The sequence below is a fragment of the Pipra filicauda genome, unplaced genomic scaffold, assembly GCF_003945595.2.
Source record: "Pipra filicauda isolate LSUMZ 115617 unplaced genomic scaffold, ASM394559v2 scaffold436_size1054928_pilon, whole genome shotgun sequence".
In the NCBI taxonomy this organism is placed as follows: domain Eukaryota; kingdom Metazoa; phylum Chordata; class Aves; order Passeriformes; family Pipridae; genus Pipra; species Pipra filicauda.
The window spans coordinates 687,489-712,762 of NW_024104572.1; the positions used below are offsets into that span (position 1 = coordinate 687,489).

Sequence of the window (25,274 nt, forward strand, 5' to 3'; positions counted from 1 at the left end):
CAAAGACAATACATTAAAATTTATTTTGCAACCCCACAAGGTAGACAGAGACATTTCAAAACAAAAGGACATCTACAAGTTCACCCGGCTCCAGAAGCTGAGGCTTTAAAAGAAAATAAGAACCTCTGAGGCATGGCTTGCAAAAAAACCCCGAAGTTTGCTACAATGTTTGCTACAAAGTTTGTTTCAATGATATCAAAAGCCTAGCATTTGTTAAACTACCTAACAAAGTACAAACTATTCATTTCACCCCCCCTTGCCTTCTCTGGGATAGAAATCATATTAAAAATAAATAACAAAGAGCAGCTACAATATGTGCATCCATCAGGACCGACAAAATTTGCCTCAAAGGGGTGCTGCAGGGCTTAAATTAATTAGGCTTCCTGAGGCAGTCTGTGATGCTTGAGTAATGGGCATTATACATCAACTGTGTAAATATATGTAGGTGTTGCCCCAGCCTCAGGAATATGCATGGCACCATACACGGAGGAGGACTTGGGGAAAAAAAAAAATCCCCAACAAAATATGACACATATGAAAGATATTTTACCCCCACACCTTAAATACAATGTTATCACCACAGAATTCACAAATCACTGGAAGAAAAGGGCAGATTTACTACCCACAGTACAGGGCGAGTCAACATTTCCAAAAGAAAATAGATATCTCCCACGAAAAAAAAAAAAAAAAGGGAAAACACAAAGCTGGCTAACCAGGCAAGCGCCAGCCCACTCGGACACAGCAGCACTCACATGACAGATCCCTATTGAGCCTGACATTCCCTATCCGCATGTTTGTGCTTAATGAGATGCAGGCGGCCAGGGCAGACACTGATTTATTGTAGTCCTCACAATAGCGCCAGTGATTAGCAGCTCATTTTGGGGTGGGTATAACTTACTGAGTTCTCTTTCTCTCCCGGCTACCCTTCGGGTCTGCATTTCCTTTAGTGCCTTCACATCTCATTAAGAGCCACTTTCATGTTGTCACCACTGGAGCCTTCTTTATTCCGTGCTGCTGCTGGGGGAGCTTCAGGCGAGCTCTGGGGAGTCACAAGGTGGCCACTGAAGGAGCCACGGCCCAGGGCTGCCCAGCCTGCCTCATCTCGATCAAAGATCCACAGCAGCCCTGCTGAGAAGGTCTTGGGGCTGTTGGTGTGTGAGAGGCTGGACGTGAGCTGGCCATGGGCTCTGGTAACCCAGAACCACCCCCGCCGTACCCTGGGCTGCATCACAAGCAGTGTGGGCAGCAGATGAGGGGGGGATTCTGCTTCTCTGCTCCACTCTGGTGAGACCCCACCTGCAGAGCTGCCTCCAGCTCTGAGGAATAGCACAGGAAGGACATGGAGCTGTTGGAGCGAGTCCAGAGGAGGCACCAAGATGATCAGAGGGATGGAGCAGCTCTGCTATGAGGAAAGACTGAGAGAACTGGGATTGTTCAGTCTGGAGAAAACTTCAGGGTAACCCAACTGCAGCCTTCCAGTACCTGAAGGGAGCCGAGAAGAAAGATGGAGGGACACTATTTACAAGGTCCTGTAGTGACAGCACAAAGGGGAATGGCTTCAAACTGAAATAGAGTGGCTTTAGATTAGATATTAGAAAAAATTCTTTCTTGTGAGGGTGGTGAGACAATGGCACAGGTTGCCCAGAGAAGCTGTGGCTGCCCCATCCTTGGAAGTGTTCAAAACCAAGATAGATGTGGCTCTGAGCAACCTAGTCTAGTGGAAGGTGTCCCTGCAGGGCTGGAACAAGATGATCCTTTCCAACCCAAACTACTGCATGATTCTGTGGTCTTCAGAGGGCAGCCCTGCCCTCGCCCAGAAGATGAAGCCAAACACACCATGTGCTCACTCCCCAGCCACTGCCCTTCTCTGCCCAGCTTACTAACGAAAACAGAAATCCACAGCACCTCCACCTGATTCCCTGAGCAATCCGCTGTGACAGCTGGAGAGTGGCCAAACCTCTCTGTGCCTTTACCTTTCTCCCACAGGGATACAAGACCCTGATGCTGAGGCAGAACCAGCAGTGGTGGTATCACCCTCTCCAGCTGCCCCGGAGACGGTGACTCGGTGACTCGGAGCTCTCACAGGCAGGCAGAGCAGCTTCCTTGGGTTTATTTCGGCCATCGAGTGAATCACTTCCTGTCACTCAGAGCTGATTATTTAGTGGTCTCCCCGTTTTGTCAAAGACTGTCAGACAAAACCAGGTTTTGCAAAGGCCAAGACGTGGCTGAACAAGGATATGAAGGCAAAACTGCACAAGGTCTGCTGACTGATCACATGCCCAGCCTTAAAACCAATGAAACCCTACTTTCCTTTTGCTTTCAGAGGCACAGAAACAAAGCCTTGTTGTTTTGGCTTTTCTTGTATTTATTTATTTATTTATTTATTTTATTTTTGTGGCTTCCAAGTTCAATTTCAGACCCGCATAGCAGACACTAAGAGCAAATGCAATAGGCTGTTTTTTCCCCCTCAAGGTCACCTTTACCACAGCCGTGGGACATAAAACCTGCACCTAGTAAAGCACCTGGAGATTATTCTGCTGGATGCATTTCCTATGTGGAAACAGTGTTGTTATTATTAATAGGAGGTTCATAAAGATCCCTGTTATAGAGTAAGCTAGACAGAAACATCCACCTCTGCCATGACAAACTTAGAGACAGAATCTGACACTCCATCTATATGCCATTAAATTGTGGTTATAAAAAGAAACAAATCCAAACCTGTTTACTGAAAGTCACAAACACTGAAAGTAGAAGTCTCTTTGGTCATGCATTTTACATTTTTTTCTACTCTGAAGAGGTAGGAACACTAAAAAAAACCCACCCACTTGTAATGATTTTTTTCAGCTGGAAATCAAACACACTGTCATTACTTCAAGGATCCCTCAAACTTGCCAGTGCTTGATTCAGCTCCAACATCGAATAGCACCTTCTGTATGCTTATCCCACTTCAATAATTTAACTTGCCACTACGTCTTTAATATTTTTAAGCCTTCCGTTGCTGAGTGTTGTGTTTTGATATCAGAAAACAAAAAGTAATTGTCTATTCACGTGTCATCTTTCTTTCATTCAGCCAAGCTTTGGCTGTCTGTGTTCAGGCACCTGCCCTATCTGATACAGCAGGTGATGTCAATGTGACGACATGAACGCCAGCCTAGGCATTACGTATGCACCATTTAACTGCAATTTGCAGTTATCCACCATGCATTCAGAAAGTGATTTCCTTCACATTTTCAAGGAAAATTGATAAAATGTAGCAATCTTTCAATTTTTGTCGCATAGAGGTAGCTCGCATCCCTTGGCAGGCAAACCTGCCCCTGTTCTGATACACACCCTGCTCAACTGCACAGAAGTTTCGCTTCCCTGTTTTACCTTGAGGTTGGGAGTTTTTGGTAACTTTCAGAAAATGTATACAAGGCAAATCCCACAGGCTACAAGGGCAAAATGCATTTCTTTGAAGCAGCTCTCTGCATGTTTTAGCATACACAGCCTTTTCCAGGTGTGGAATACTAGGGCTTGCATGCAACCTTGTCCCACTGCAGCTTTTGATGTGACTCCTTGGGCAACCCACACTGATAGTCTTCATTAAAGGACTGGCCCATGGAAAAATCCACCATAGGTTTTTTTTTTTTTTTCCAGCTTAATGGGTCTGATCCTTTTTGGTCAAGTAGTAAAGTTTCACCACTGGACAGACTACAGTTTCTACAACTACTTGAAAGGAGGTTATAGTGAGGTGGTGTGTTAATCTCCTTTCCCAGGTAACAAGTGACAGGACGAGAGGAAATAGCCTCAAGTTGCACCAGGGAAGGTTTAGATTGGATATTAGGAAAAAATTTTTCTTGGAAAGTGCTGAAAAGCGTTGGACCAGATTGCCTGGGGAAGAGGTGGAGTCACTGACCAAGGAATTGTTTAAAACATATGTGGATATGGCACTTGAGGACATGGTTTGGTGGTGAACACGGTGGTGGTGCTGGGTTGATGGTTGGACTTGACGATCTTACAAGTTTTTTCCAACCTTAACATTTCTATGATTCTATGAAGAAACCAGATTGCAAAAATATATTTGGCTCTTCATCACTGCTTCAGCTGAAGCATAGGGGGTGGGGGAAAAAAAAAAAAAGGAGTAAGATTTGCACAGAGAGGGCCATAAATACAATAATCTCATTCAACCTTACATTTACTCTGGGGTTCAGTCAAAACCTTAATAACAGACAACTGATAGTTTCCACTGCATAAGCCAGCAGAGCAAAGCAGCTGACTGTAAGAATTCATAGAATCACTGAATGGCTCAAAATCTCATTCCAGCTCCCCTGTCATTGGCAGGGACACCTTCCACTAGCCCAGGTTGCTCCAAGCCCCATCCAACCTGGCCTTGAACACTTCCAAGGATGGGGCAGCCACAGCTTCTCTGGGCAACCTGTGCCAGGGCCTCACCACCCTCATAGTAAAGAATTTCCTCCTAATATCTAATCTAAACCTACTCTTTTATAATGACATCTCTTTTCATGATGAAAACGATAAGCCATCATGCCTTCCCTGGGATTTTAACTTGACCCAAGGGCACTCCTTTCTTTTCCCTTCTCTCCCATCCCCAGTAAAGAAAGAGATGGTTCCACACCAGTAACATTCATCTGCCATTCAAAATCTTGTCTTGCTGTGCTTTCATCATTTCTCCCAAAGTACACACTTAAAACAGGGCTTATAATCCTACTCTGCTTCATGGAGATTGCCACACAGTGAACTATCACAAAGTAAAAAAGTTTTTATCCCCATGTAGAGACCAGTAATAGGAAGCACCACATCACCTGCTCATGAGCTGCTGCCACACAACACAATGTACTGGCTTAGTAGGAGTCCACCCCATCTAACCCCTGAGCTTGTACCATCTCTTAACTCTCTTTCTTATTTTGTCCCACACATAATAAACCCTCCAGAAAATAATCTGCTAGACAGTGCTTAAAGAAAGGTGCAAAGCAGCACTGTGTTTCTTGTTAGGGATTAGCAGCTAGAAATCATTTGGGTAACAGCCCTTCTTTTTCAAGCTGGTTAATAGATAGGAAAATTAGTTGCCAATTTAAATGCCGCCTCATTTAACACAACGATTCCTAATTACATTATCAGCCCATCTGGCAAGAATTGCTTACAACTATCTCACAGAAAAGAAAACAGTAGAAACTATATGCTGTGTTTGCCCATAGTTATTACATGTTATTATTGGCACTGACTGTCAGTCAGGTTATTTCAGCAATTTGTTTCTACAAATTAGTAATGTTACAATATACAGAGGCTTTTTAAGCACTGCATGATTTTTTCCTCTGTGTTACTTGGAATTAACATTTACAGCCTAGTTTCTATTAAAAAAAAAATCAGAAAGCTAGGCTTTAATATAGATTCTTCATCTGCTCTTCTTATGATGTAGAAATAAAACCACTTTAAAAGATGAGTTAGAAGAATCTTTGGAACTTTTCTAGATGTAGAGGTCTGCAAAGTCAGACATAAACTTAAAAAGCCTCTCCAGTGACGCATTTCTGCTTGCAGAATAACATGTATTTTGCTGAAAAGGTAAGCCTGAAAAGAAAAAGAAAGCAAAGCTTGTTGGACTAGGGGCAGGGATGGGACTCTCCCATTTTCCCCTGCTCGTAAGCAGTCCCTGGACCAGAGCAGCCCAGCAGCACTTCACAGAATGGCTCAGGTTGAAGACACCTCTGGAGGTCATCTGGTCCAGCCCCACATGCTCAAGCAGGCTCAGATAGAGCAGGATGCCCAGGACCAACACATCCAGACAGCTTCTGAAAGTCTCCAAGGACAGAAACTCCACCACCTCTCTGTGGGCAACCTGTGCCAGTGCTTGGTCACCCTCACAGTAAAAACGTGTTTTTCCATATGTTTAGAGGGAACCTCCTGTGTTTTGCAGTTTGTGCCCTCTGCCTCTGGTCTTGTCACTGCCACCTCTGAAAAGAGCCTGGATCTGTCCTCTTCACACCCTCCCTTTAGATGTTTATGTACAGTGATGAGATCCCCCTGAGCCTTCTCTTCTCTAGGCCAAACAGTCCCAGCTTTCCCAGCCTTTCCTCATGCAAGAGGTGCTGCAGTCCCTTAAATGTCTTCATGGCCCTTTCTTTGCTTTCTGTCTTGTACTGGGGAGCCCAGAGCTGGAGACAGAACTCCAGGTTTGGCCTCACCAGTGCCGAGTAGAGGAATCCAGAACACAACCCAGCTCTCTGGCTGAGAACTGCACAGCCACTGGTGGTGGTGAACACCTCACCCAAAGCCAAAGGACTCTCTGCACTTTGATGGTGTCACACTCTACCTTTGAGGAGGAGGAGGAGGAGGAGGAGGAGGAGGAGGAGGAGGAGGAAGAGTGCAGGCCCACATGTTACACCAAGTCTGGGAGGAGAAGTATTTCCAGTGTTGCCCTGAGTGAGGTCACCTCATCAGAGAAAACAGACCTATCTGCTCTTACCTCCAAAAAAACCCCCTCCCACAGTCATAAGAAGGGTTTAACCACACAGCCAGGATAAGAGAGGCATTGTGAGAAGGAAAAATGAATGGAGATTGATTATTTTCTGATGATGTTTGTTCAGCAGGTGGTGCCCACGTTTTGCTGCAACGTCACACTGGAGAGGCAAAGGAAGGTGACTTATTGCAGCATGAAAACGTGGGCAAACCAGAAGGTCAAGTTTATCACAAGGGTAATTCCTGCCCTCACAACAGCAGAAGCTTTTCACAGAAACTGGTGTGTTTGTAGGTTGGGGAGTTAGAAGGAAAACAAGTGGCAAGTGGAGGCTCTGCAGGGCAGCAGCAGCAGAATGAGCTCACCAGAGAGTTTGGCTCTTGCTGTCATTCCCCTCATCCAGCTGCTGTCAGGACCTGGAATTTGACCCCATATCTACAGTACCTTCATATTCACTCCCTCCCTCAACCACCTAAAACACTCAGCTATTCCTGGACATTCTCACTGGGCCCAGCAGAAGACCAAGAGTCTTTCACCCTCAGTCCCTTCATGATCTGCACTGCCAGACTGGGAGGAACACTTTTCTTTCTCTCTGAAAAGCAATAATCTCTTTCTTGGCCAGAATATTACAAAGTACTATCTGGATTAGCCAATCTATCCGTGCTTAAGAGCACTGCATGCTTCTGTAGTGGAGATTTGTATAAAAAACACAAATGCTAAAATGACAGATTGCTCAGAAGTATAAACTTGCTAAACTAAATTGTGAGTTGAAATATGAGCATCTGACTCTGGGACTGACGAATAGTCATTTTGAGGAGAAATATTACAGGAAGTGCTTTATATATATTATCATTTTGACAATAGGGGAAGGCTATTATGGTTTAAAGACAAAAAAAAATAGTCAGCCAATCAATCCTGGGAACAAAACAAAATACCTATTCTTCATTTTCACGCTCTCCTTTCTGCCAACGCCTTCGGTTCCCTAAACATTAGCATTCTTTCTGCACATGCCGTCTCATGTGCTATCTTATTTTTCAGACTGAAATTTATTTGCTGTGTCCAGATTTATCATACAACACATCCATCCTATTCATGCTATATGAACATGCTTTGCTGTTGAACATGAGCTATTACTTGCTTATCTTAGAGCTGTGTGAATCGTAGCAATTTTGTCCCATTACCTTTTCAGAAAAGATTAACCTTTCTTCCTCTTTTTTATCCCCCCCCCAGATACAAGTCCCTCTCCCATATCACAGCCTATAGCAAACAGAAAACTAGGTGTGTGTGAAGCAATCCCCTAGCTCACATAAACCAGCTACAGCTGAAATCATGCCCTGCTCTAGGCACCGAGTTTTAAGGAAAATCTAGACTAGTTAAAGTTCAGTAACAACAATAAGCTAGAGGTCTAGCAAAACCTCACCTGTAAATAACCATTGACAGGCTTGAACTGGTTTGAGAAGCCTGAGGAAAACACTGATAGTCTTTTAACAGACACAGGATTGCCACAGAGACACCCTGAGAGCAAAATCTTTCAGGAAGAAGGGGTTGCGTGCAAGCCAACAGGTACCTTCATCAGCCTTTCCCAGGGCAGCCAGCAATGCACGTTAACCACGAGTGGACTGTTAGTTGCTGCTCAAGGGCTCACGAATTTGAGCGAGGAAATTCTATATATTTGCTATACTTATACTACAGACTTTCTTGAATGGAAAGATTAATGAGTGCCTGGATAAATGGAGGATTAAACCCCCCCCCACACACACACTCTGAAATTCAAGAATGAATGCAGGAGACGTCAGCTATTTGCAGTTAAGTGCACACAAAGCTCTTGTTAAACCCCAAAGCCTGTTTCCACCTGTTACTAGGTGTAAAGGAATTAAATTCATCAATTTTCTGCTAATTACAGTACAGCACTGACGAGACAGGGAGACTGTGAGCCGAATGCCACTGGGAGCAACTCTAACTGCAAGACTCATGAGGAATCCCAGTGCCCACGCAGCCTGGGTTTAGAGATAGGCTACGTCTAAGCTCTGGGCTGTGTCCTAAATTAGTAAACACCTCATTCAGAGCTCACCCCGCCCTCCCTAGAGAAAACAGTGGCCAGAGGTGTTGGAGAGACAGCTATTAATTCAATAATTCAATAGCTAAAAAGAGCCTCACTTTTGGAGACAACGCTCGTGAACGGCATCACTGATTTCATAGTCACCTTCTCAGCCTAAACCCCCTTTCTCACTTGGAAACCACAGAGTGTTACCACTGCAAAGCAGACCTGCTGGACACTGTCTGGCAGGATTTTGAGCTCTTTGGAGCAGTGGCCAGTCACATCAGATGGCTAATGGGTATTGCAGGAAGACTTGAGGAGAAGGAGAGCTTCCAGCTCCATGGTAAATAGGACAGCGACAGAGGTGATAGAAGGGCTGCACACTTGTATTTCACAATCCAGGGGCACAAACACCACCAGGAAGCAAAAAAGGGTTTCACTCTTTCCAGACAGCTCCCTCAGCAAGCCTCTGTGCACTTGTACCCTTGTGCTCCACCACAGCCTGTCTCGCTTCGTTCCCGAGAAAACCACTGTCAAATTATTTCAGTTGACCTGAAGCGAAACTTTCTCTGCAAGAAAATAAAAAAAGACAATCACCTCACTGAAAAAACAACAAACCATCCACCTCAAGTGTCTGAGGCTAAATGTCTGCTATGGCTATTCTGTTTACCAGCACTACTTAGGGCATGATCCTTCTAAAAAAGTATAATCACGTCAAAGAATTTTAGAGGTTTGTTTTTTTTTTTTTTTTGTAGGGGCAAAAATAAAGGAGAAAGGGACTCACCATGCTAATAAACTGCCTTTCAGAATACAGTATCAAGGAGGGCTTTTTGCTTTATTGTTTTGCCTTTTTTTTTCCTAAGGAAATGAAATCAGTAAGCCTGCATTAATATATTATACTCAGTGAATGATTACAGTTAGAAGCTGCATAAAGTTCAGAATTTCAATTTTCCAAGGCTTTTGCTCTGCAAAATTAGCTTCCAATTTATTCTGTCAGGTCATTCTTTTCTTTTCCTCTATTGTTCATTAGACTCAGAGAAACTGCTGTCTGGGAAAAAAAAAAAAAAAGGCATTTTTAGCTCTTCTCTACCTACCTTCAGAAGTCCTACACTACAAAAAAAAGTTTGTTTTGAAACTAAATCAACAACCCTCCAACTGCAGTTAGACCAAAACAGTTTTATGCATTTGCAGAGAGCCAAGCCAGACTAAGTAAACCCAAGGAGGCTTGAACTGACTGGTATTTAAACCTTCCTTACCCTGTACAAGCTTCTACACCTGACTCACTGCCCATGTTTATTCTGCCATTTGGAAATAACAAAATTAATCAAGGGCCACATTTCAAACTTCAATATTGTTTATGAAGCCCATTCCTGATGTTCTCGAGATTAGGCAAGGAGGGATCTCTAGCCCCATGAGCACTGTTATTTTTTTGGTCATCTCCCTTTTTGTCAGAGACACCACAGCATCCTTATCCTTCAGCAGCAGGCAGAAACCTTCCAGGAGAGGTTCAGTCTCACTCCTTTATTTCTATCTCCATTAAAGGGTCCCCTTCACGTCAAAAATCTGAACTTCAGTCTCCAATTTAAGTAAGACCCTGGCTTTCAAATTGCACTGGAGATGTGAAACCAAGTGCCAAAGCTGCACTTTCAATTTTAAGAAGCTTTTTTTAATATATATTTTTTTTGAGAGAGAGACCATTTACGAGAGTGTGCAGTGACCGGACAAGGGGGAATGGCTTCAAACTGACAGAGAGAAAGTTTAGATTAGATATTAGAAAAAAATTGTTGCCTGTGAGGGTGGTGAGGCCCTGGCACAGGTTGCCCAGAGAAGTTGTGGATGTCCCATCCCTGGAAGTGTCCAAGGCCAGGCTGGATGGGGCTTGGAGCAACCTGGGCTAGTGGAAGGTGTCCCTGCCCATGGCAGGGCGTTGGAATGGGATAATCTTTAAGGTCACTTCCAACCCAGGCCATTCTATGATTCCATGATTTGAAGGCAGCAAGTAACTTTGGAAAAACACTGCATCTCAAAGGCAAGTAGGAAGAAAACGAAGCTTGCAGGACAGCAGTGAGACAGAGCAGAGTTTTCAGAAGGCTGCACGCCAGGTCTGCTCTCTCACCTCTCCTCCCCCCATCAACTCGCTCTTGCAGTGACACAACTCTTTTCAGGTTTTTTTTCCCCTCCTCTGTCAAGATGTTGGTTTTGGAGACGTGTGTTTGTTAGCAAAGGTTTTTCAAAGCCTGGGGAGCTGTGAGGAGGAGAGGTGAAGGCAGGACACTCCTGACTCATCAAGTCTATCTGTTCTCCCCAGAACTAGCTCTTCCCCACGCAGTGGGGCCACCACTCATTATAACATCCTTCCAGCTTCAGGGAGTCCTCCTTATGTATTTTTAGTGCTTTTCTTCAAGAAGGACACTGAATGCTCTCAGATATTTTCCCCTAAAACACGGTAGCAAAACCAAAGTGGATAAGCATCTTTTTTCCCCAGGTTTTCTTTACCCATACACTGCAACAGTGAGACAACCAACCTTCCCAAAACAGGGAATTCAATGGATGATTACATGGGAACTCCCACCTTGCTGCTTAAGTGAAGTTCATGGCTGTGAAAGCAGCCTGTTACTCCTGGAGGCCAAGAAACTACCACCAATCCCACATTCACAGGCTGAGATCCCTGCATTAGCCGAGATCACGGAGAGGCAAATAAATTAGCACACACCTTGGAAAGCCAGCTGAGAACTCCCTGTTCTTCAAGGCATGACCTCTGCAATAAAAATGCCATAACTTGTTCTTCAGGACTGGATTTGCAGCACTGCCAGATTTTATTTAACACGTGAGAGCTGGGATGTGTCAGCCTGGAGAGCTGAAAAGACTGACCCCCATTCCCTAACTCCCTTGAACTACCTGTTCTTCACCTGTCCATAGCAGCTCCCACCTCTGTTCCTCCCTTTATGCCAAGAAAACAGCCACAATCCCACACTTTCACACACCTACTGGGCTGCTGCTACACGGATGGTAAAGGGACACGACTGGATCTGCTGGTGCAGGCGAAGGGAGGGTGGGAAGAGATCAGGATAAAAACCGAAAGAAGTTCGGCTATATCAACCACAAGGACTGGAATTTGGTTATTCTGATTACACTCCCTGCTAAAAAAGCTGTGCCATACCTCTGGGGAAGAGGTGAAGGACCAGGCAGCTTCCCACTGCTCCGTGGCATCTTTGGAGGCGGCAGGAATGTTCACAGGCAGCCCCAGGTCTCAGAGCGCAAACAAGGTGACGCAACCGCGGCGGTTTTATTTCCCCGGTAATTAATAAAGGGAATACAACAGACAGAAGGCTTTTGCTCCCCATTGCACCTGACCTATTTAGGATATTACCAAGCAGAATTTGATTGTCATCATGGGTGTTCCCTGGAATTATACAAGGGAGTTCAAAGGCACAAACAGAAAGCAGCATTACATTCCATTAATAGCAGGAAGGACTATTTGATTGGAGAAAAAAAGAAAACAAGCTATTAAGCACTGTCAAAATGATGAGCCTGATTTATTAAAAATAAGAATCACATTTTTAATCCATATTTATTCTAACATTTCTACTTAAAATTTTGGCAGGACCATTTAAAAGGCAGTTTTGACTCTCAAGTGAAGTAAGATACGATTTTTTAGTTCTCTTTTCTAAAAGCAGCACTGTTCCTCCCCCTGCTATTGGGCTCGTTTATTCCTCTCTCTCCTCAAACATTCGTACTTTAGTCTTTACCTTGGCTAATACTGTAGAGGCAGCAGCTCTGGGAAATGAACCAGCTTTGCCCGTGGCTCATACATCAATACAATTGTTAAACAAGTTCCACTATAAAAATCTTGATTACGCAGGAGAACATAGAAGCATGCAGGAACACAGCTTTATTTCCAGATACCGGGCTGAGTTTGTAGGGCAGGAAGTTAAAAGACTTTGTTATGCTCTCAGGTTGATGAAGTCTGCCAGGACGCATCACAACAACACAAGGAAGACACATTCCTACTATCCATTCCTCCAGACATCAACTTGTGTGTAGGACTAAGCTACTTCTACTTTGGCCAAGGGTTATAACCCACTGTGAGATGGCAGATACGTGATGGGAGTTGGAACTAGATGATTTTTAAGGTCCCTTCCAACCCAAACCTGTCTGTGACTGTCTGGTACCTCAGGTTCATTTTACACACTACAGGGAAGGCAGCAAGTGCAGCCACGTTGGAGCTGTTGGTGCTCAGGGCACCAGAATTGTGGAATTTCACCCACTAGCAACATCAGACGTTGTGCAAGCCTGCCATTGAGAAAGCTTCCAAACCTGACCAAAAACCTGCAGGCAGTATCACTAGGATTTGGTCACTTGCCAATACAGAGTTAACCCCAAGGCTCATCAGAGTGCAAATGAAAGTTAATTTTAGCAGGAGCATGTAACAGGCACCAGCATTCCTTACTACAGCTCCTGAGAAATTTTTCGAGCTTTTCCCACCCCTCTCTCCCCCCATTATTTATCTCAGCAGTTCAAATGCAAAAATATGGCACTTTGGATCATGTGAAATGTTTGTGTTATTCCCTGAAGGACTTTGCATCCCGAGAAGTAATGAGAAGATTATTCTGTGACAGTTAAACTGAAACACTGTGACTGCATCAGATGTTATCTTGCTACAGCGCTTCTCAGACTTTTGGGAAGTGTGACCACCTTTGAACTCCTTTGTCTTATTTGCAACCCGAGAGTCACTGAGAAGAAAAATGAATGAATTAAATAAAAATCTCTTTAGTCACAGAAAAGTAGCAGTAGGATTGATGAATCATTTTCTGACATGCCTCACATTTCACTCTTACCCGTAGCAGATGTGTATTAGGCAGCACAGTGAATAAAAGCACAGGTCTTTCCACACCACGCTTTAGCAGCAGGGTAATACTGCCCTAAAGACCTTCCAAATTGATACAGTGTGTTCTCTCTTCAGTCATGGAATGGCCTCGGTTGGAAGTGACCTTAAAGATCATCTTATTCCAACCCCCCTGCCACGGGCAGGGACACCTTCCACTAGACCAGGTTGGTCAGAGCCCCATCCAGCCTGGCCTTGAAAAGACACTACAACTGTTAATTTCTCAGGCTGCAAACACTGACAGCCAAGGTTTCTGTATCAGCAGGTATCTTAATGGAATTTTGGAAGGAAAGTTTCTATTTAGGTAGAGAAAAAATGAGAGAAAAAAACTCCAAAACCTGCCTTCGGATTTCACGAAGCCGCAACTTCAAAAATGGATCCAAAGCCTGCACTTGAAACGGACACCCCAGTATTTTATTTTCTATGCCAAAGTTATTGCTGCCAAAGGCAACCTTCCAAATTTACTTCTTCCTTAACACCACAACAAAATTCCCAAGGGGGCACATGCAGAACCCAGCCTTCCATATGATGACACAGCAGGTAAGCCTTTCATTTCCATAGAAGCCCCAAATGCCTGATCTTCTCTGGTATTAAGTTTCATATGTCAGGAAAGTAGGAAGCAGAAAGAGCCTGGGTGGGTTAGAAAATTCTCACATCTGGCCTTGACATGAGCCTGAGCACCAGTTGCAGTGTCACAGCGGGCTCTGAGATGCTCTTCTATGGGCCACTCTCACAACCAGATCCCTAACAAATATCAAGTAATTATCTGAGAGGTGGCTGCCAAAAACATCCAATTATTTTTTTCACTGTCAAGTGGCAGGACCTGGCCTTTAATCCCTCCATCAGGTGGAAAGGTGACTCTCAGTTCTCGAGTTGTCATCTCTTTTTCTTTAAAACAAAAATGCTGGTTTTGGAGTTTTGGATCCCTAAGAACAGACTCATTTGTGTATAGGGAGAAGAAGCTTACCAAGTGTTACTGCAAGCATTAATACCTTTCCTCTTTTAAAATGAGAGCAGACTACTATGTGACACAGACATTTTCCCTAAACACACACAATCTAGCTTAACAGCAGTTTTTGCTAGTAAACAGGTACAAAAATAAGCCAACCATAAAGCCAAATAAAATAAACTAATTTTAGTACTCACAAGCTGAACAAATAGGACAAAATCTACAAGTAATTTATTTTTCAGAATATCAAATTATTAGTAAGCAGCAGTGAGGGGAAAAAAGATTGCAGAGTGCAATTACTGTCTTAACAGATTCCCTTCAAAAGGGCCTAATTATGACACATTAATTGTATTAAATGAATTGTAATTTTCACTCGAATAAAATCTTTTTTCCCCGTCTAGCTTATTTTCCTCAAATTGCGTCCTCACCATACCCCACAGGTTTCATCTGTTTGAGGAGGATTCTTAGAAAAACAAAACTGCTCTAGAACATCTGTCCCCTGCTGCCCTCCCCATAAAATACTCTCGGCCATAAAAAGGCAGAGAGAGCAGTAGGAGAGACCAGCAAAATGAAGGGAAAAGAGAGAAGAGGGGAAGAAAGGTATTATTTTATCAACTTTTGGCAAAAGATGGAGCAAACACTGCCCCTGGCCCAAGGCCTTCTGAAGGCTCAAGAGATGAGTTTGCTACACGGCTGCTCTGGGATGAGCGCGGCCCAAAGCCCAGCGGAGAGCCACGCCTGGAGGAAGCCTGTTCAAAGGGCTGGGCGTGTGGGCACCAGCAGGTTCAGTGGCCAAACTTTCATCCCAAGGGGGAGAAGTTTACCAAACTCCTTGGGGAGGCTCTCGGGTGGTTCTAGGCTGCTGCACCCTTTGCTGCGCAGAGCACGCTGCCGTGGCAAAACCAAAAACAGGGAGTCGATGGAGACGTGCTCAAGCTACCTCAGGTGCTGCCAGTGGTAGAGGAGCTTCGCTGTGTGTAGAATTTGTCAGGAAAAGCACAGTGGATTGCTCATGCTGAGGTCTTTGTCTCGACTAGACTGTTACCAACCCAAGTAAGCTGGTTCCTACTCCCTCTGTTCTTTAATGCCAGTCACGTGGGTGGCTGTGATGGAGGCAGGGGCAGAGGAGACAGACAGGCAGCCAACTTGTTCTTTTAAAACAAAGGGAGGAGTTCACGTGCAAAAAATTGCAAATATAAATCTGTTCTAGTCCTGGGCTACTTGAAGTGCTCTGAAGGACTATGAACTAACGGATACAAACTCAAACGTAAAACTTTTGATTTGAACAGCAGTGTGGTATCTGCTTTTGCTTCATGAGCTCAGATACATAGATACATAGCTCAGATACAACCCAGGCTGAAAAGCAGCAAGATGCAGGACAGGCTCACCAGTGGCAGGAAAAAACACTTCCTTTTCTGAGGCAGCTGAGAGCTGCCTCCTTTACTTTGAAGATTTGACTTCAAGTCCTAATCTGCGCTGAAATAGAAGCAACAAGTTCCTCCACTTATTTACACAAGTGTTTGTGCAATTACATCTGTATTTTACAGGCAGTAAGAAAGGGGAGAGAGGCCTGTCCCACTCATGCTGGCCCACGTGCAAGGGTATGCCATTTTACCAGCTTCCTTCTTCAGATGGAGTTATACCTGACCACGAGCAGATAACGTTTCAGGTCAGACTTGTTTCACCCACAGTAAGTGAGAAAATTTCAAAGATAATAATATGTGGAGGCAATTTAATAGCTAACGTGTCCTTGCATACTCAAAGTCGTAAGTGCCCTTCAAGAAAATGAAGACCTCTGCAAAGTGTAGGATTTTTTAAATCTGTCTTGCCAGACACTATCCCTAGAGCTCACAGTCCTCTGGTTAGAGGGGGGAAAAAAAGGGGGAAAAAAGAAAAACAACAAAAAGAAAAAATATTCCTTTCTTAATAATCCCAATCATCCAAACACATGGAAATTGCACATGGGCTTTCTTTTGTCCACTGTTTCATTTTCATCTAATTTTTACTCCAAATCCCAACTCAGTTACTCTTTAATCAGGCAAAACAGTTATTTGCTCACCCTCTACTTTTCTCTTTCCAAATTTAACTGATGCTTTTGCCTTGATGGGGAATGAAATCCAAGGAGCGGTAAAAAATGTGAGCCTGACACCACCTCTTGCCACCACTCTTGCTCCTCAAAACAGCTCCTCTGCCCTGACCCACCAGGGTCTGAATGCACAATTGCTACAACCAGCAACCCTGGAAAGTAAAGTGTCCACTATTTCTCTGAAGAGGGGAAGGCACCTTTAAAGGAGCAGTTAGTGAGGCTCTACATCCTGAGGAACAACCACAAAGAGCCTCTTCCATTTAGTGTCACCCTGTGCATGGATATCACAGCTCACTTACACACACAGAAGGACAAAGCCTTGCTATAAAACACTCACAGTGCTATATCCTGCTTAGGGCAGCTGCATTGCAATTATTACTCATGTTTTGGGTTATTTCTATAGTACAGGCTCTACTCCCACGCAGTCCCTTTTACCGGAGCTAATTCTGGGTGGTAGGAGGTGCTGGAATGCTAATTTGTAAAGGCAGGGACTTTTCTGTCAACCCAAACCTGGTATGTTTATTTGCTTTGTCTTTGGTCAAAAATACATCACACCCCACCAAGCCACAGACATTCACTGTATTAGTCCTGAAAAGGGCTGCCAGGTCCTTTTCATTTTTATTTTGTAAGCGTCCAATAACAACGACCAAAATTTACTCACTGTTTAACAACAGGAACATTTTGCACTTCAATAGTACTTCCATTAGGTGGACATGGAGGGATTTTGACCCTGCCACCTCAAAATACTCCAATGCACCACAGCACTCATCTTTGCTTCTCAACCCCTCTTTTCTTCAGCTTTCATAAAGAATTCAAAAATAAACACAAAAGACTCAAGTAATTATTAAAAAAAATAAAGCAAAACAAAAAGACAGAAAAAGAGGCTTGAGATGGAACTTGCCTTCTGATATTTGAACGGAGAGAGATCACATTTTTCAAACTTCTTGTATCTAGAAAGACAGTAACCCCTTTTCAGCAAAATTAAGAAAGCAGAGCTTAGCTTCTCGGGGAATAGCCCAGCTCCAGAAATCAGGCTCTTATCACCTACTACAGCGTGACTAGTGAAGCAGGGAAATTACAAGAGCAGTTGAATCTTCCCTCACAATCTTCATTCCTTCCAACACTCAGGGAATAAAGGCCATCACCAATTAAGGAGGAATGGCTGCAAGTTGAGAACTTGCTAATGCGCGTGTTCATCACCTTCAAAACACGAAGCCATAAATTCCAAGAGTCCATGACACACTTGAGGTACTTAATACATATCCTTCCTTACCCTTCTTTTCTTTAATAGCTGGAAGAATCTGAAGCAAAGATAACCTCCCACCAATTATATGGGAAGTGGAGGTTGTGTTTCACAGTGAAGGCTGTCAGACCCAGCACCCACTCCGACCTTAAAACTTCAGAGCAAGTTTACAGAACAGGTTTTTGCTCACCCCCTGCACAGAACAAACTGCCATTAGGAAGACCAGCAGATAAACCCTCTTCATGCACAGAATGAAAAAACTGACACTGAAAAAAGGGAGCTGTGGCATTCAGAGCACAACTCGGATCCTGCTGTGGTTTCAATACCCGCTCATCAGACCAGAGCTATGTGATCTCAGCTCTCAGGAGGCACAAGCCCGGCCTCTCTTCACAGTGAAGCTGCAGGAATAACATTCACCTGGTCTCAATAAAAACACAGTTTGGAAATGCAGTGGGATCAGCAGGACTACCACCTCACACCATGAGGACTAGCACAAGAGGCAAGATGAGGCAATGGTACTTTCCTTGCAAACATTTAATGCAGTCCAGATGGACTTCAAGAAAGCTGTGAAGAACATGGGTTTTTTTTAAGGGTTTGACTATTCTTTTGGTCAAAGGCTCGTAGGAGAAACAAAATGAATATGAAGAGAACTGCAGTGAAGATAGCAAAAAACCCTAAATGATCTTTGATTCAGTTTTTCACAGTGCTTATAATCTCAGGGGAGGCAAAATAATAAAAGATAGAGCAAAGGAATTCCATCAGATTATTTAAAGAAATAACTAAGAACAGTGCACACAATTCATACCGGGCTCTTGGCACCTCTTATTTAAATCTGGAATTGGAAGAAGTGCACCTATACAGACAGGTATAAAGCACATAATCCATCAGAAGTAGGACATATAGTAATACATCCATGAAATAAGGGACAAATACATCATATTCTTCAATACAATACACCTTTTTCACCTTTCACATAATTCTTAAATAGGTCTACATGTGAATGAATAGGAATTAGTGGGAGTAATGACATTTGACACCACCTGGTAGCTAGTCTGGAGATCTGATACGATTAGGAAGGATACTGTATTGTAAAACTGTAAATGATCAGAAACACTTTGGCTGCAAACACTTTGCAAAACTGGATTGACTGCACTGAAGTTTCCTGTCTTGGAAATAAAATAAATTTGACTTCACACAGCTGCTCTATTTTTGTACCGTCAGAACAAGTGTTTCAGAGCTGCCATTGTGAATCGCAGTTCTGTGCTGTGTTTATCTGCTATATGACAAATCAGAATTGGAACCAAAGCCAAAAAAGCGTGCCTTAAATGACCTGAAAAACGAAATTCTGTCATAGTAGCTTCCTTCCAAGAACAGAAATTAAAAAAAAGGAAAATTTCTAAAAATGCAGCTGAGCGGTGAAGCAAGCTCAGTAGTGCTGAAGTCGTTCACAAATGTTCATTCCCCGTCCTGGCACGGCACCTCCCGACGCTTGACGCACACACTTGCAAAGTTACCAGGTGCCAACACTATTGTAACCATGACATTAAGTCTGGTGCCTCTTCTCACAGCCTGCTAGATGGTCATGGTCCCCTACTGCCCTGTGTGCATTTATTCATCCCCTCTCTTCAAGGCCATCCAGGGCAGCTCTGCCATCCACCCTCCTGCTCCGACAGCGCGGAAGCGGAGCTGTGCTGCTCTGTTGCTCCCCTCTGCCACTATCCTTCTTCCTCCTTGGCAAAATGTCAGGAGAGCATTACCTGCTGCGTGGGCTTGGCAGTGCTAGGACAGGCCTGGGTGAGGAAGGGAGTTAGCCTGGGAATTCCCCACATGTTGGAGGGGTGCAAGCATAAAGGAACCATAGAATGGCCTGGGTCAGAAGGAATCTTAAAGAACATCCGGTTCCAACCCTCTGCCATGGGCAGGGACACCTTCCACTAGCCCAGGTTGCTTCAAGCCCCGTCCAACCTGGCCTTGAACACTTCCAGGTATGGGGCAGCCACAGCTTCTCTGGGCAACCTATGCCAGGGCCTCACCACCCTCACAGCACAGAACTTCTTCCTAATATCTAACCTAAACCTACTCTCTTTCAGTTTGAAGCCATTCCCCCTCGTCCTGTCACTCCAGTCTTGTCAAAAAAAGTCCCTCTCCATCCTTCTTGTAGGCTCCCTTCAGGCACTGGAATGTGTCCAAGCATCACTTTACGCTGCAGCTTCTGACGTGAAGCAAAGTCAGGTTGGGAGGAGCGTTTAAATCAGTAAGAGACATCTCTCCTTTTCTACATGATCGTGCACAGCCCACTCCAACTCCGGAAACTACTTGCACAAGGAGCTTAACACAATCCCAACGCTTGGCAGTATCCAGACACTTGCTTTTAGCATCAGCATGTGAAGGATTCAAGTAGCACCAGCAGCAGCTTTGTAGCTTTATACTATTCATTGCAAAGCGGAAAAAACAACAAGTACATTTGTGATCTTTAAGCCTTCCAGTTTCAGGCGGGGAACGAGATAACAAATTCTGCCTCATCAAAAGTAGAGAATAAATTTTAACTGCACTCTACTGAGTCACTACACACCAAGATCTGATTTTGGAAGCACAATCGCATTTATAGCCTTACTTACAACCTCGGTGGGCCTACTTGTGAATAAAACCTCACATGTGCTAAACACCAGTAGCAGTCTTTTAAATAATTAACTCTGCAAGAACTCAGAACTAGTTCAAAACAGTAAAAGCTTTGCAATCACATTCAAAGCTTTTTTTTTTTTCCAGGTGGAAAAAGAAATCGGAGGCAAGTTTAGCTGAAACCTTACATCACCTGTAATACAAGTAATAGGAGCTGTTAAGCGTAAGTGAAGCCTCTGGGTGTACTGAGGGCAGCACATTTCTCCCTCTTAGACCTCCAGTCATATTATTAAAAGCGTGTCACATTTTTCCTTCTCCATTTCTTCCAATTGCAGAATCCCCCTAAGACACATAAGGAGATGATACGCTTGATAGGCACTTTTTCTACCTGAAATTATTTTTTTTCATTTAAGACACACTGAATTGGATTATTAGCCCAATCAACTCTGGTATCTTGATCCTGGCAGAAACCAATATTGAATGTTTGAATGTTCCCTGGAGTAACGAAGCACTCACAACGCCACAGGAACAGAACTGGTCAAATATGCAACGCTCAACACAGAGGAAAAATTATTTCGTGGCCTCTGTGGCTGTGGGACCACACCTTGATACGCCAGACCTAGTTAGGTTTTGCTTTTTTTTAAAACTCCATTTATTGATCACGCCAGCCTTTCTCAATACATGTATTGATCCTAGTGTGGTACACTTCGATGAGAGTGATGATGTGGCCAGTCCTCTCACATTAGAAGTGTAAAGAAGAAAGAGTTCACAGACGTCCAAAAATGTAACGACAGCTGAACACTTCCTGTTGGCTGGGCATTTTGGCATTCATTGGCTTTTTATCACGTAGAGGAGTTAAGTAGAAGAATAAGGATTTTTTTTTTTTTTTTTTTTTGTGTTCACTGGGAACAGAAGGACCTAAACTCCTGAAGCAAACACGAAGTTCTGAGGGAAAGCCCCGAGGACTCTCAGGAAATTAATCCCCACTCAGCTGACTAGTCATCCCCACCAGCAGCCCAGCACCGCTCCTCCTGGGATCTCATGACACAGATGAAAGAGCAACTACATGGCAAAAAAAAAAATCAAACCAAAAAAAAAAAACAACAACACTTCAGCCACGCTGGTGGATGCAGACGGGAGAGATTCAGGGCAACACGGTCTATTCGAAAACAATATTCAGAACACAATCGTTCTTTGCGCTGTTAATGAGTAACACATGGATTCTCGACAGAAGGGGCTGGTTTTGCCCAGCCATCACTTAGTTTAGCAGGAAGATTTCGAGCGATTCTCCCGGGAGCACCGGGAAGATCCACCAAAGCGCCCAATCACGATGCAAAGCAGCTTAAAAAAAAGCAATGAATAAAAAAAGCACCCTCTGTCTCCAAAAACACGGTCATTTCGAACAGACAGAGCAACTCGCTGCGGATTCAAACGCCGTGACACAGCCTAAAACCGGGGACCAGGTCCGCGGGATTTCCCGAGCGGTCACCGGGTCGGGGCAGGACAGGACAGCCGGGGCTGGGCAGCCGGGGTTCGGGAGGGCGCGGGGGATGCGCCTTTCTCCTTCCATCCCTCCTTCCCGACCCGTGGAAACTCCCGTCTGCTGCCGCCGCTCCCCCGCGCCGAGCACCGGCACCATCTCTCGGGAAGGGGGGGAGGGAAAGGGAGAAGGAGGGAGGCGCCAGCACTGAGCACCGGGAGAAAGTTGCGTTTGGGCCGGGCGGGGTGGCCCCGCAGATTCGCTCCCACCCAGGAGAAGTTTGCCCCCCTCCCACTCTTCTCCCAAGCCCGCATCCCCCATCCCGCTCCTACCGCCTGCGGCGGGGTCCCGATCAGCATCTCCAGGTAGTAACCGCGGCCGGAGTCGCCCTGGAGGTTCTCCACCATGGCCAAAAAGTTGAGGGTGCCCCCGGGATCCGAGGCCAGGGCCAAGCCGTCCGCGCCCCCGGCGGGGTCCTGCTGCGGGGCGCTGCCCCCCGGCCGCAGCACCACCGGGGCGGGCGGGGACCCGCCGGGGGCGGCGGGACGGGACACGCGGAGCGGCAGCGAGAAGAGAGCCCGGCAGAGCCCCGTGGTGCCGGCCAGGAGGAGCAGGAATCCGGGAGCCGCCAGCGGCGTCCCCATCCCGGCGGCAGCGCGGGGGCCGCTTCCCAAGTGCGGCGGCTCCGGCCGGAGGCAGCGGCCGCCTGGCTGCCAGACGGGAGCAGCCGAGGGGGAAGGAGGAGGAGGAGGAGGAGGAGGAAGGAGAAGGGAGCGGCTTACCCACGCCCCGGCTCCATCTCCCCCTCCCCCGAAGCGAGCTCCACCTCGCGTTCCTCCCGCACGGTCCCCAAAGCTCCGAGCGCTCCGGCTGCCCGGGGACCGTGCGGGAAACTTGCTCCGACCCAGCGCCCTCGGGAGAAACTTCCCGGCAGGGCTCGGCTCAGCCTAATCCAGCTCAGCTCAGCCCAGCCCACAGCCCTGCTATCGGAGCGTGACGGCACGGAAGGGAGAAAAGTTTCCGAAAGCCCTAAAGGGAGAGCGGCGGAGCGGGGATCCCCGCCGGGGCTCCGGCAACCTGCCAGGGCTCGCCTCGCCACCCCGCGGGAGCAGAGGCTGTGCTCGGGCAGGAGGAGGCGGAGGTGGGAATGCGGGGTCACCCGGGGATGCGGGTGTGTCTCCCGCACGGGTGTCCGTGTGCGAGGAGCGGGCGAGTGGATGGATGTGCGTGTGGAAATTCGTCTGCTGCGCTGGCAGGAGCGAGGCGGGCAAGGCGTCTGCTTGGGAGAAAGCCTGCGAGGCTTTTTGAATGTCTTCATCATGCACGGAGTTAATAACGGCAGTCAAGTGCGGCCTTTTGAAGGATGGGAACACTTAGGATGGAATTAGTCTCTACATCTCTGGAGTAATGACAGCGCCAGATAGATCGCTGGATGGAGCAGATAGTCCAAAAGCCTTGAAATATAACACCGGGCAAGTCTCAGCAGAGCCACTTTGTGGCTGTTTCTGACCCTTCCCCCCATCCTGTGTAGTACTTAAAGTTGAAAATTACTCAGCCTTAGCCGTGTGTGCTCTCGCTGTCCGCTGATCAATTTGCTGTCCTAGGCAACCACCTGGTCACTCTTTGTGTCTAAATCTGAGCTAAGCTGCGTGGACTAAGATCCCTCCCCTGCCATAGTAAACAGAAAGAGCTCCCTCCCTTCCTTGAGCTGGAGTAATCATCCACAAGATTTCCAGGTGTTTCACGGCTATTAAATGAAGTTTCACTAGAAGGCAGACAGCAGTAGTGTTCATTCCCAGGAAGGCTGAGCAAACTGTTTGCTGGGAGGATACTCAGGTGAGGCTGTTAATCGTAGCCGTTGTCAGAGTTGCTTGCAGAGAATAATCCTTAAAAAGAAAATGGGAGCCCACCTTCACTTGCTGAAGAAAGAAAAAAAAAAAGGTGTTTTCACATTTTTTCACTGATGTTTGCAGTGCTCTGGCTCTGTCATTTAAAATCTGGAGCTCTTGCACTCACTTTGTAGGTTCTCCCTTACATCAGATCAGTACTTCTTGTCTTCTTGCGCAGTTGGATGCTTTCCCCCCGGGCAGGAGGGGGATGTGGCCCCTGTCCTGGCTGGTGGAACTCTCCACAGGGAGGAAAGTGCTGCAGGGGAGGTGGGAAGCCTGCAAGGACCTTGGCCTGGCTGGGGACTGGAGGAGAGGGCATAGATGAAGCTTGCTCTCAAAGAGGTTATTGTACTTGTGGGGAAACTACACACCTTAGTAAAAGGTGAAATTGTGCGAAGTTCCCCTGCTGCACAAAGCTTTCTGTTTGCCTGACAAGTAGGAATGTGAAATATTGCAGTCCTGGTATGTCTGGTCTCACCTGCTCCCGACACAGCAGGGAAAAGCTGCTGCGGGCTGATGGCAGCTGAACACCTGAGGGAGTGGCAGCACAGCTCACACAAAGAGGTTATCTCCGGGGTGCTACAGTAATGGCTTTTCCTAATGTAGCTGGGATGGTGACAGGTTACACTGTAGGGCCTGTCTAGTCGGAGCTGTAGCTGAAGGGGAATTAAAATGCTCGGGGCTCTTCATGGGTGAGCTGAAAACTGGAGAAATGCCCCCGCCCCTTTGGAAAAGGGAATGTGAAAAGTAATCAGGAGTATAATGGAACACCCCCTCAGAGTGGTAGGGATGTATTTATAACAGTCAGCAGCTATATGCATTTTGTTTTAATTCTTTTACAGTACAGTAAGTCTTCCCCCTTGCTGCTGTTGCTAAGATACGTTACCACACTTCTGGCTAAAGCAGCTCCAGTCAAAGAAGTGCATAGTTTTTGGAGCATAGGAGATATAGCATAGCCTTTAAGTGTTTCAGAGAAAACTTGTCTTTTTTTCATGCTGTTTGGCAAAAGTTCTTCTTGTCCTGTTTTCCACAGACCTAGAGAAGTCTTGTAATAACTGTGCATCTGCTGCATGTGAGATGCTGTGTGTGTGACCTTTCTGTCCTCCCATCACAGCAGGGCTTGTGCTCTCATGCAACAGCTTGTTGTGAGGTTTCTGCCTTGTCTCCTCTGCTGCTTTATTTACTTAAATATCTGATAAGGCTTGTTACAGGTGAGAAGTTCCACTGCATTTCTGAATGATGGCAGGAATGAGCCTTAAAGGAGCAATGTGAACAGCTGCTTGGGAAAGAAGATATCAAAAACTCCTCCCAGAGAGCCAAATGTAACTATATCCAAAATGTTCCTCGGAGGGGAAGTCATCTGTATGCAACGAATGCCACAGTCAATATGCACATTTCAGTTTTATGTACCACATACAGAAAAGAAATGGAGTGCCAGAAATAGATACAAGTTCAAGTGTCTGTACACCTTGTATTCTGCAATATTTGGTGAATCTTTTTTTCCTCTGTTTTTTTTTTTTTTTTGTGTGATTCCAAATATGTGTTCTTTGAGTAAATAATAAAAAACTTTAAATATCAGCCCCCGTGAATAGGTCTTCTTTTTTTTTTTTTGGATAAAGTCAGTTGTCCACATA

The 25,274-nt window shown here is 45.5% G+C and overlaps 1 protein-coding gene across 1 annotated transcript in view; it reads right to left on the minus strand.

The window, feature by feature from the left end:
- The window catches only part of BACE2 (beta-secretase 2), a 48,809-nt gene extending 26,318 nt beyond the window's left edge, over positions 1–22,491 (minus strand). Inside the window, exon 1 of the mRNA XM_027742039.2 lies at positions 22,084–22,491. Coding sequence (XP_027597840.2) covers positions 22,084–22,395 — 312 coding nt within the window. The 5' untranslated portion in view covers positions 22,396–22,491. The remainder of the gene's footprint in view (positions 1–22,083) is intronic.
- Between the last annotated feature and the right edge of the window lie 2,783 nt (positions 22,492–25,274).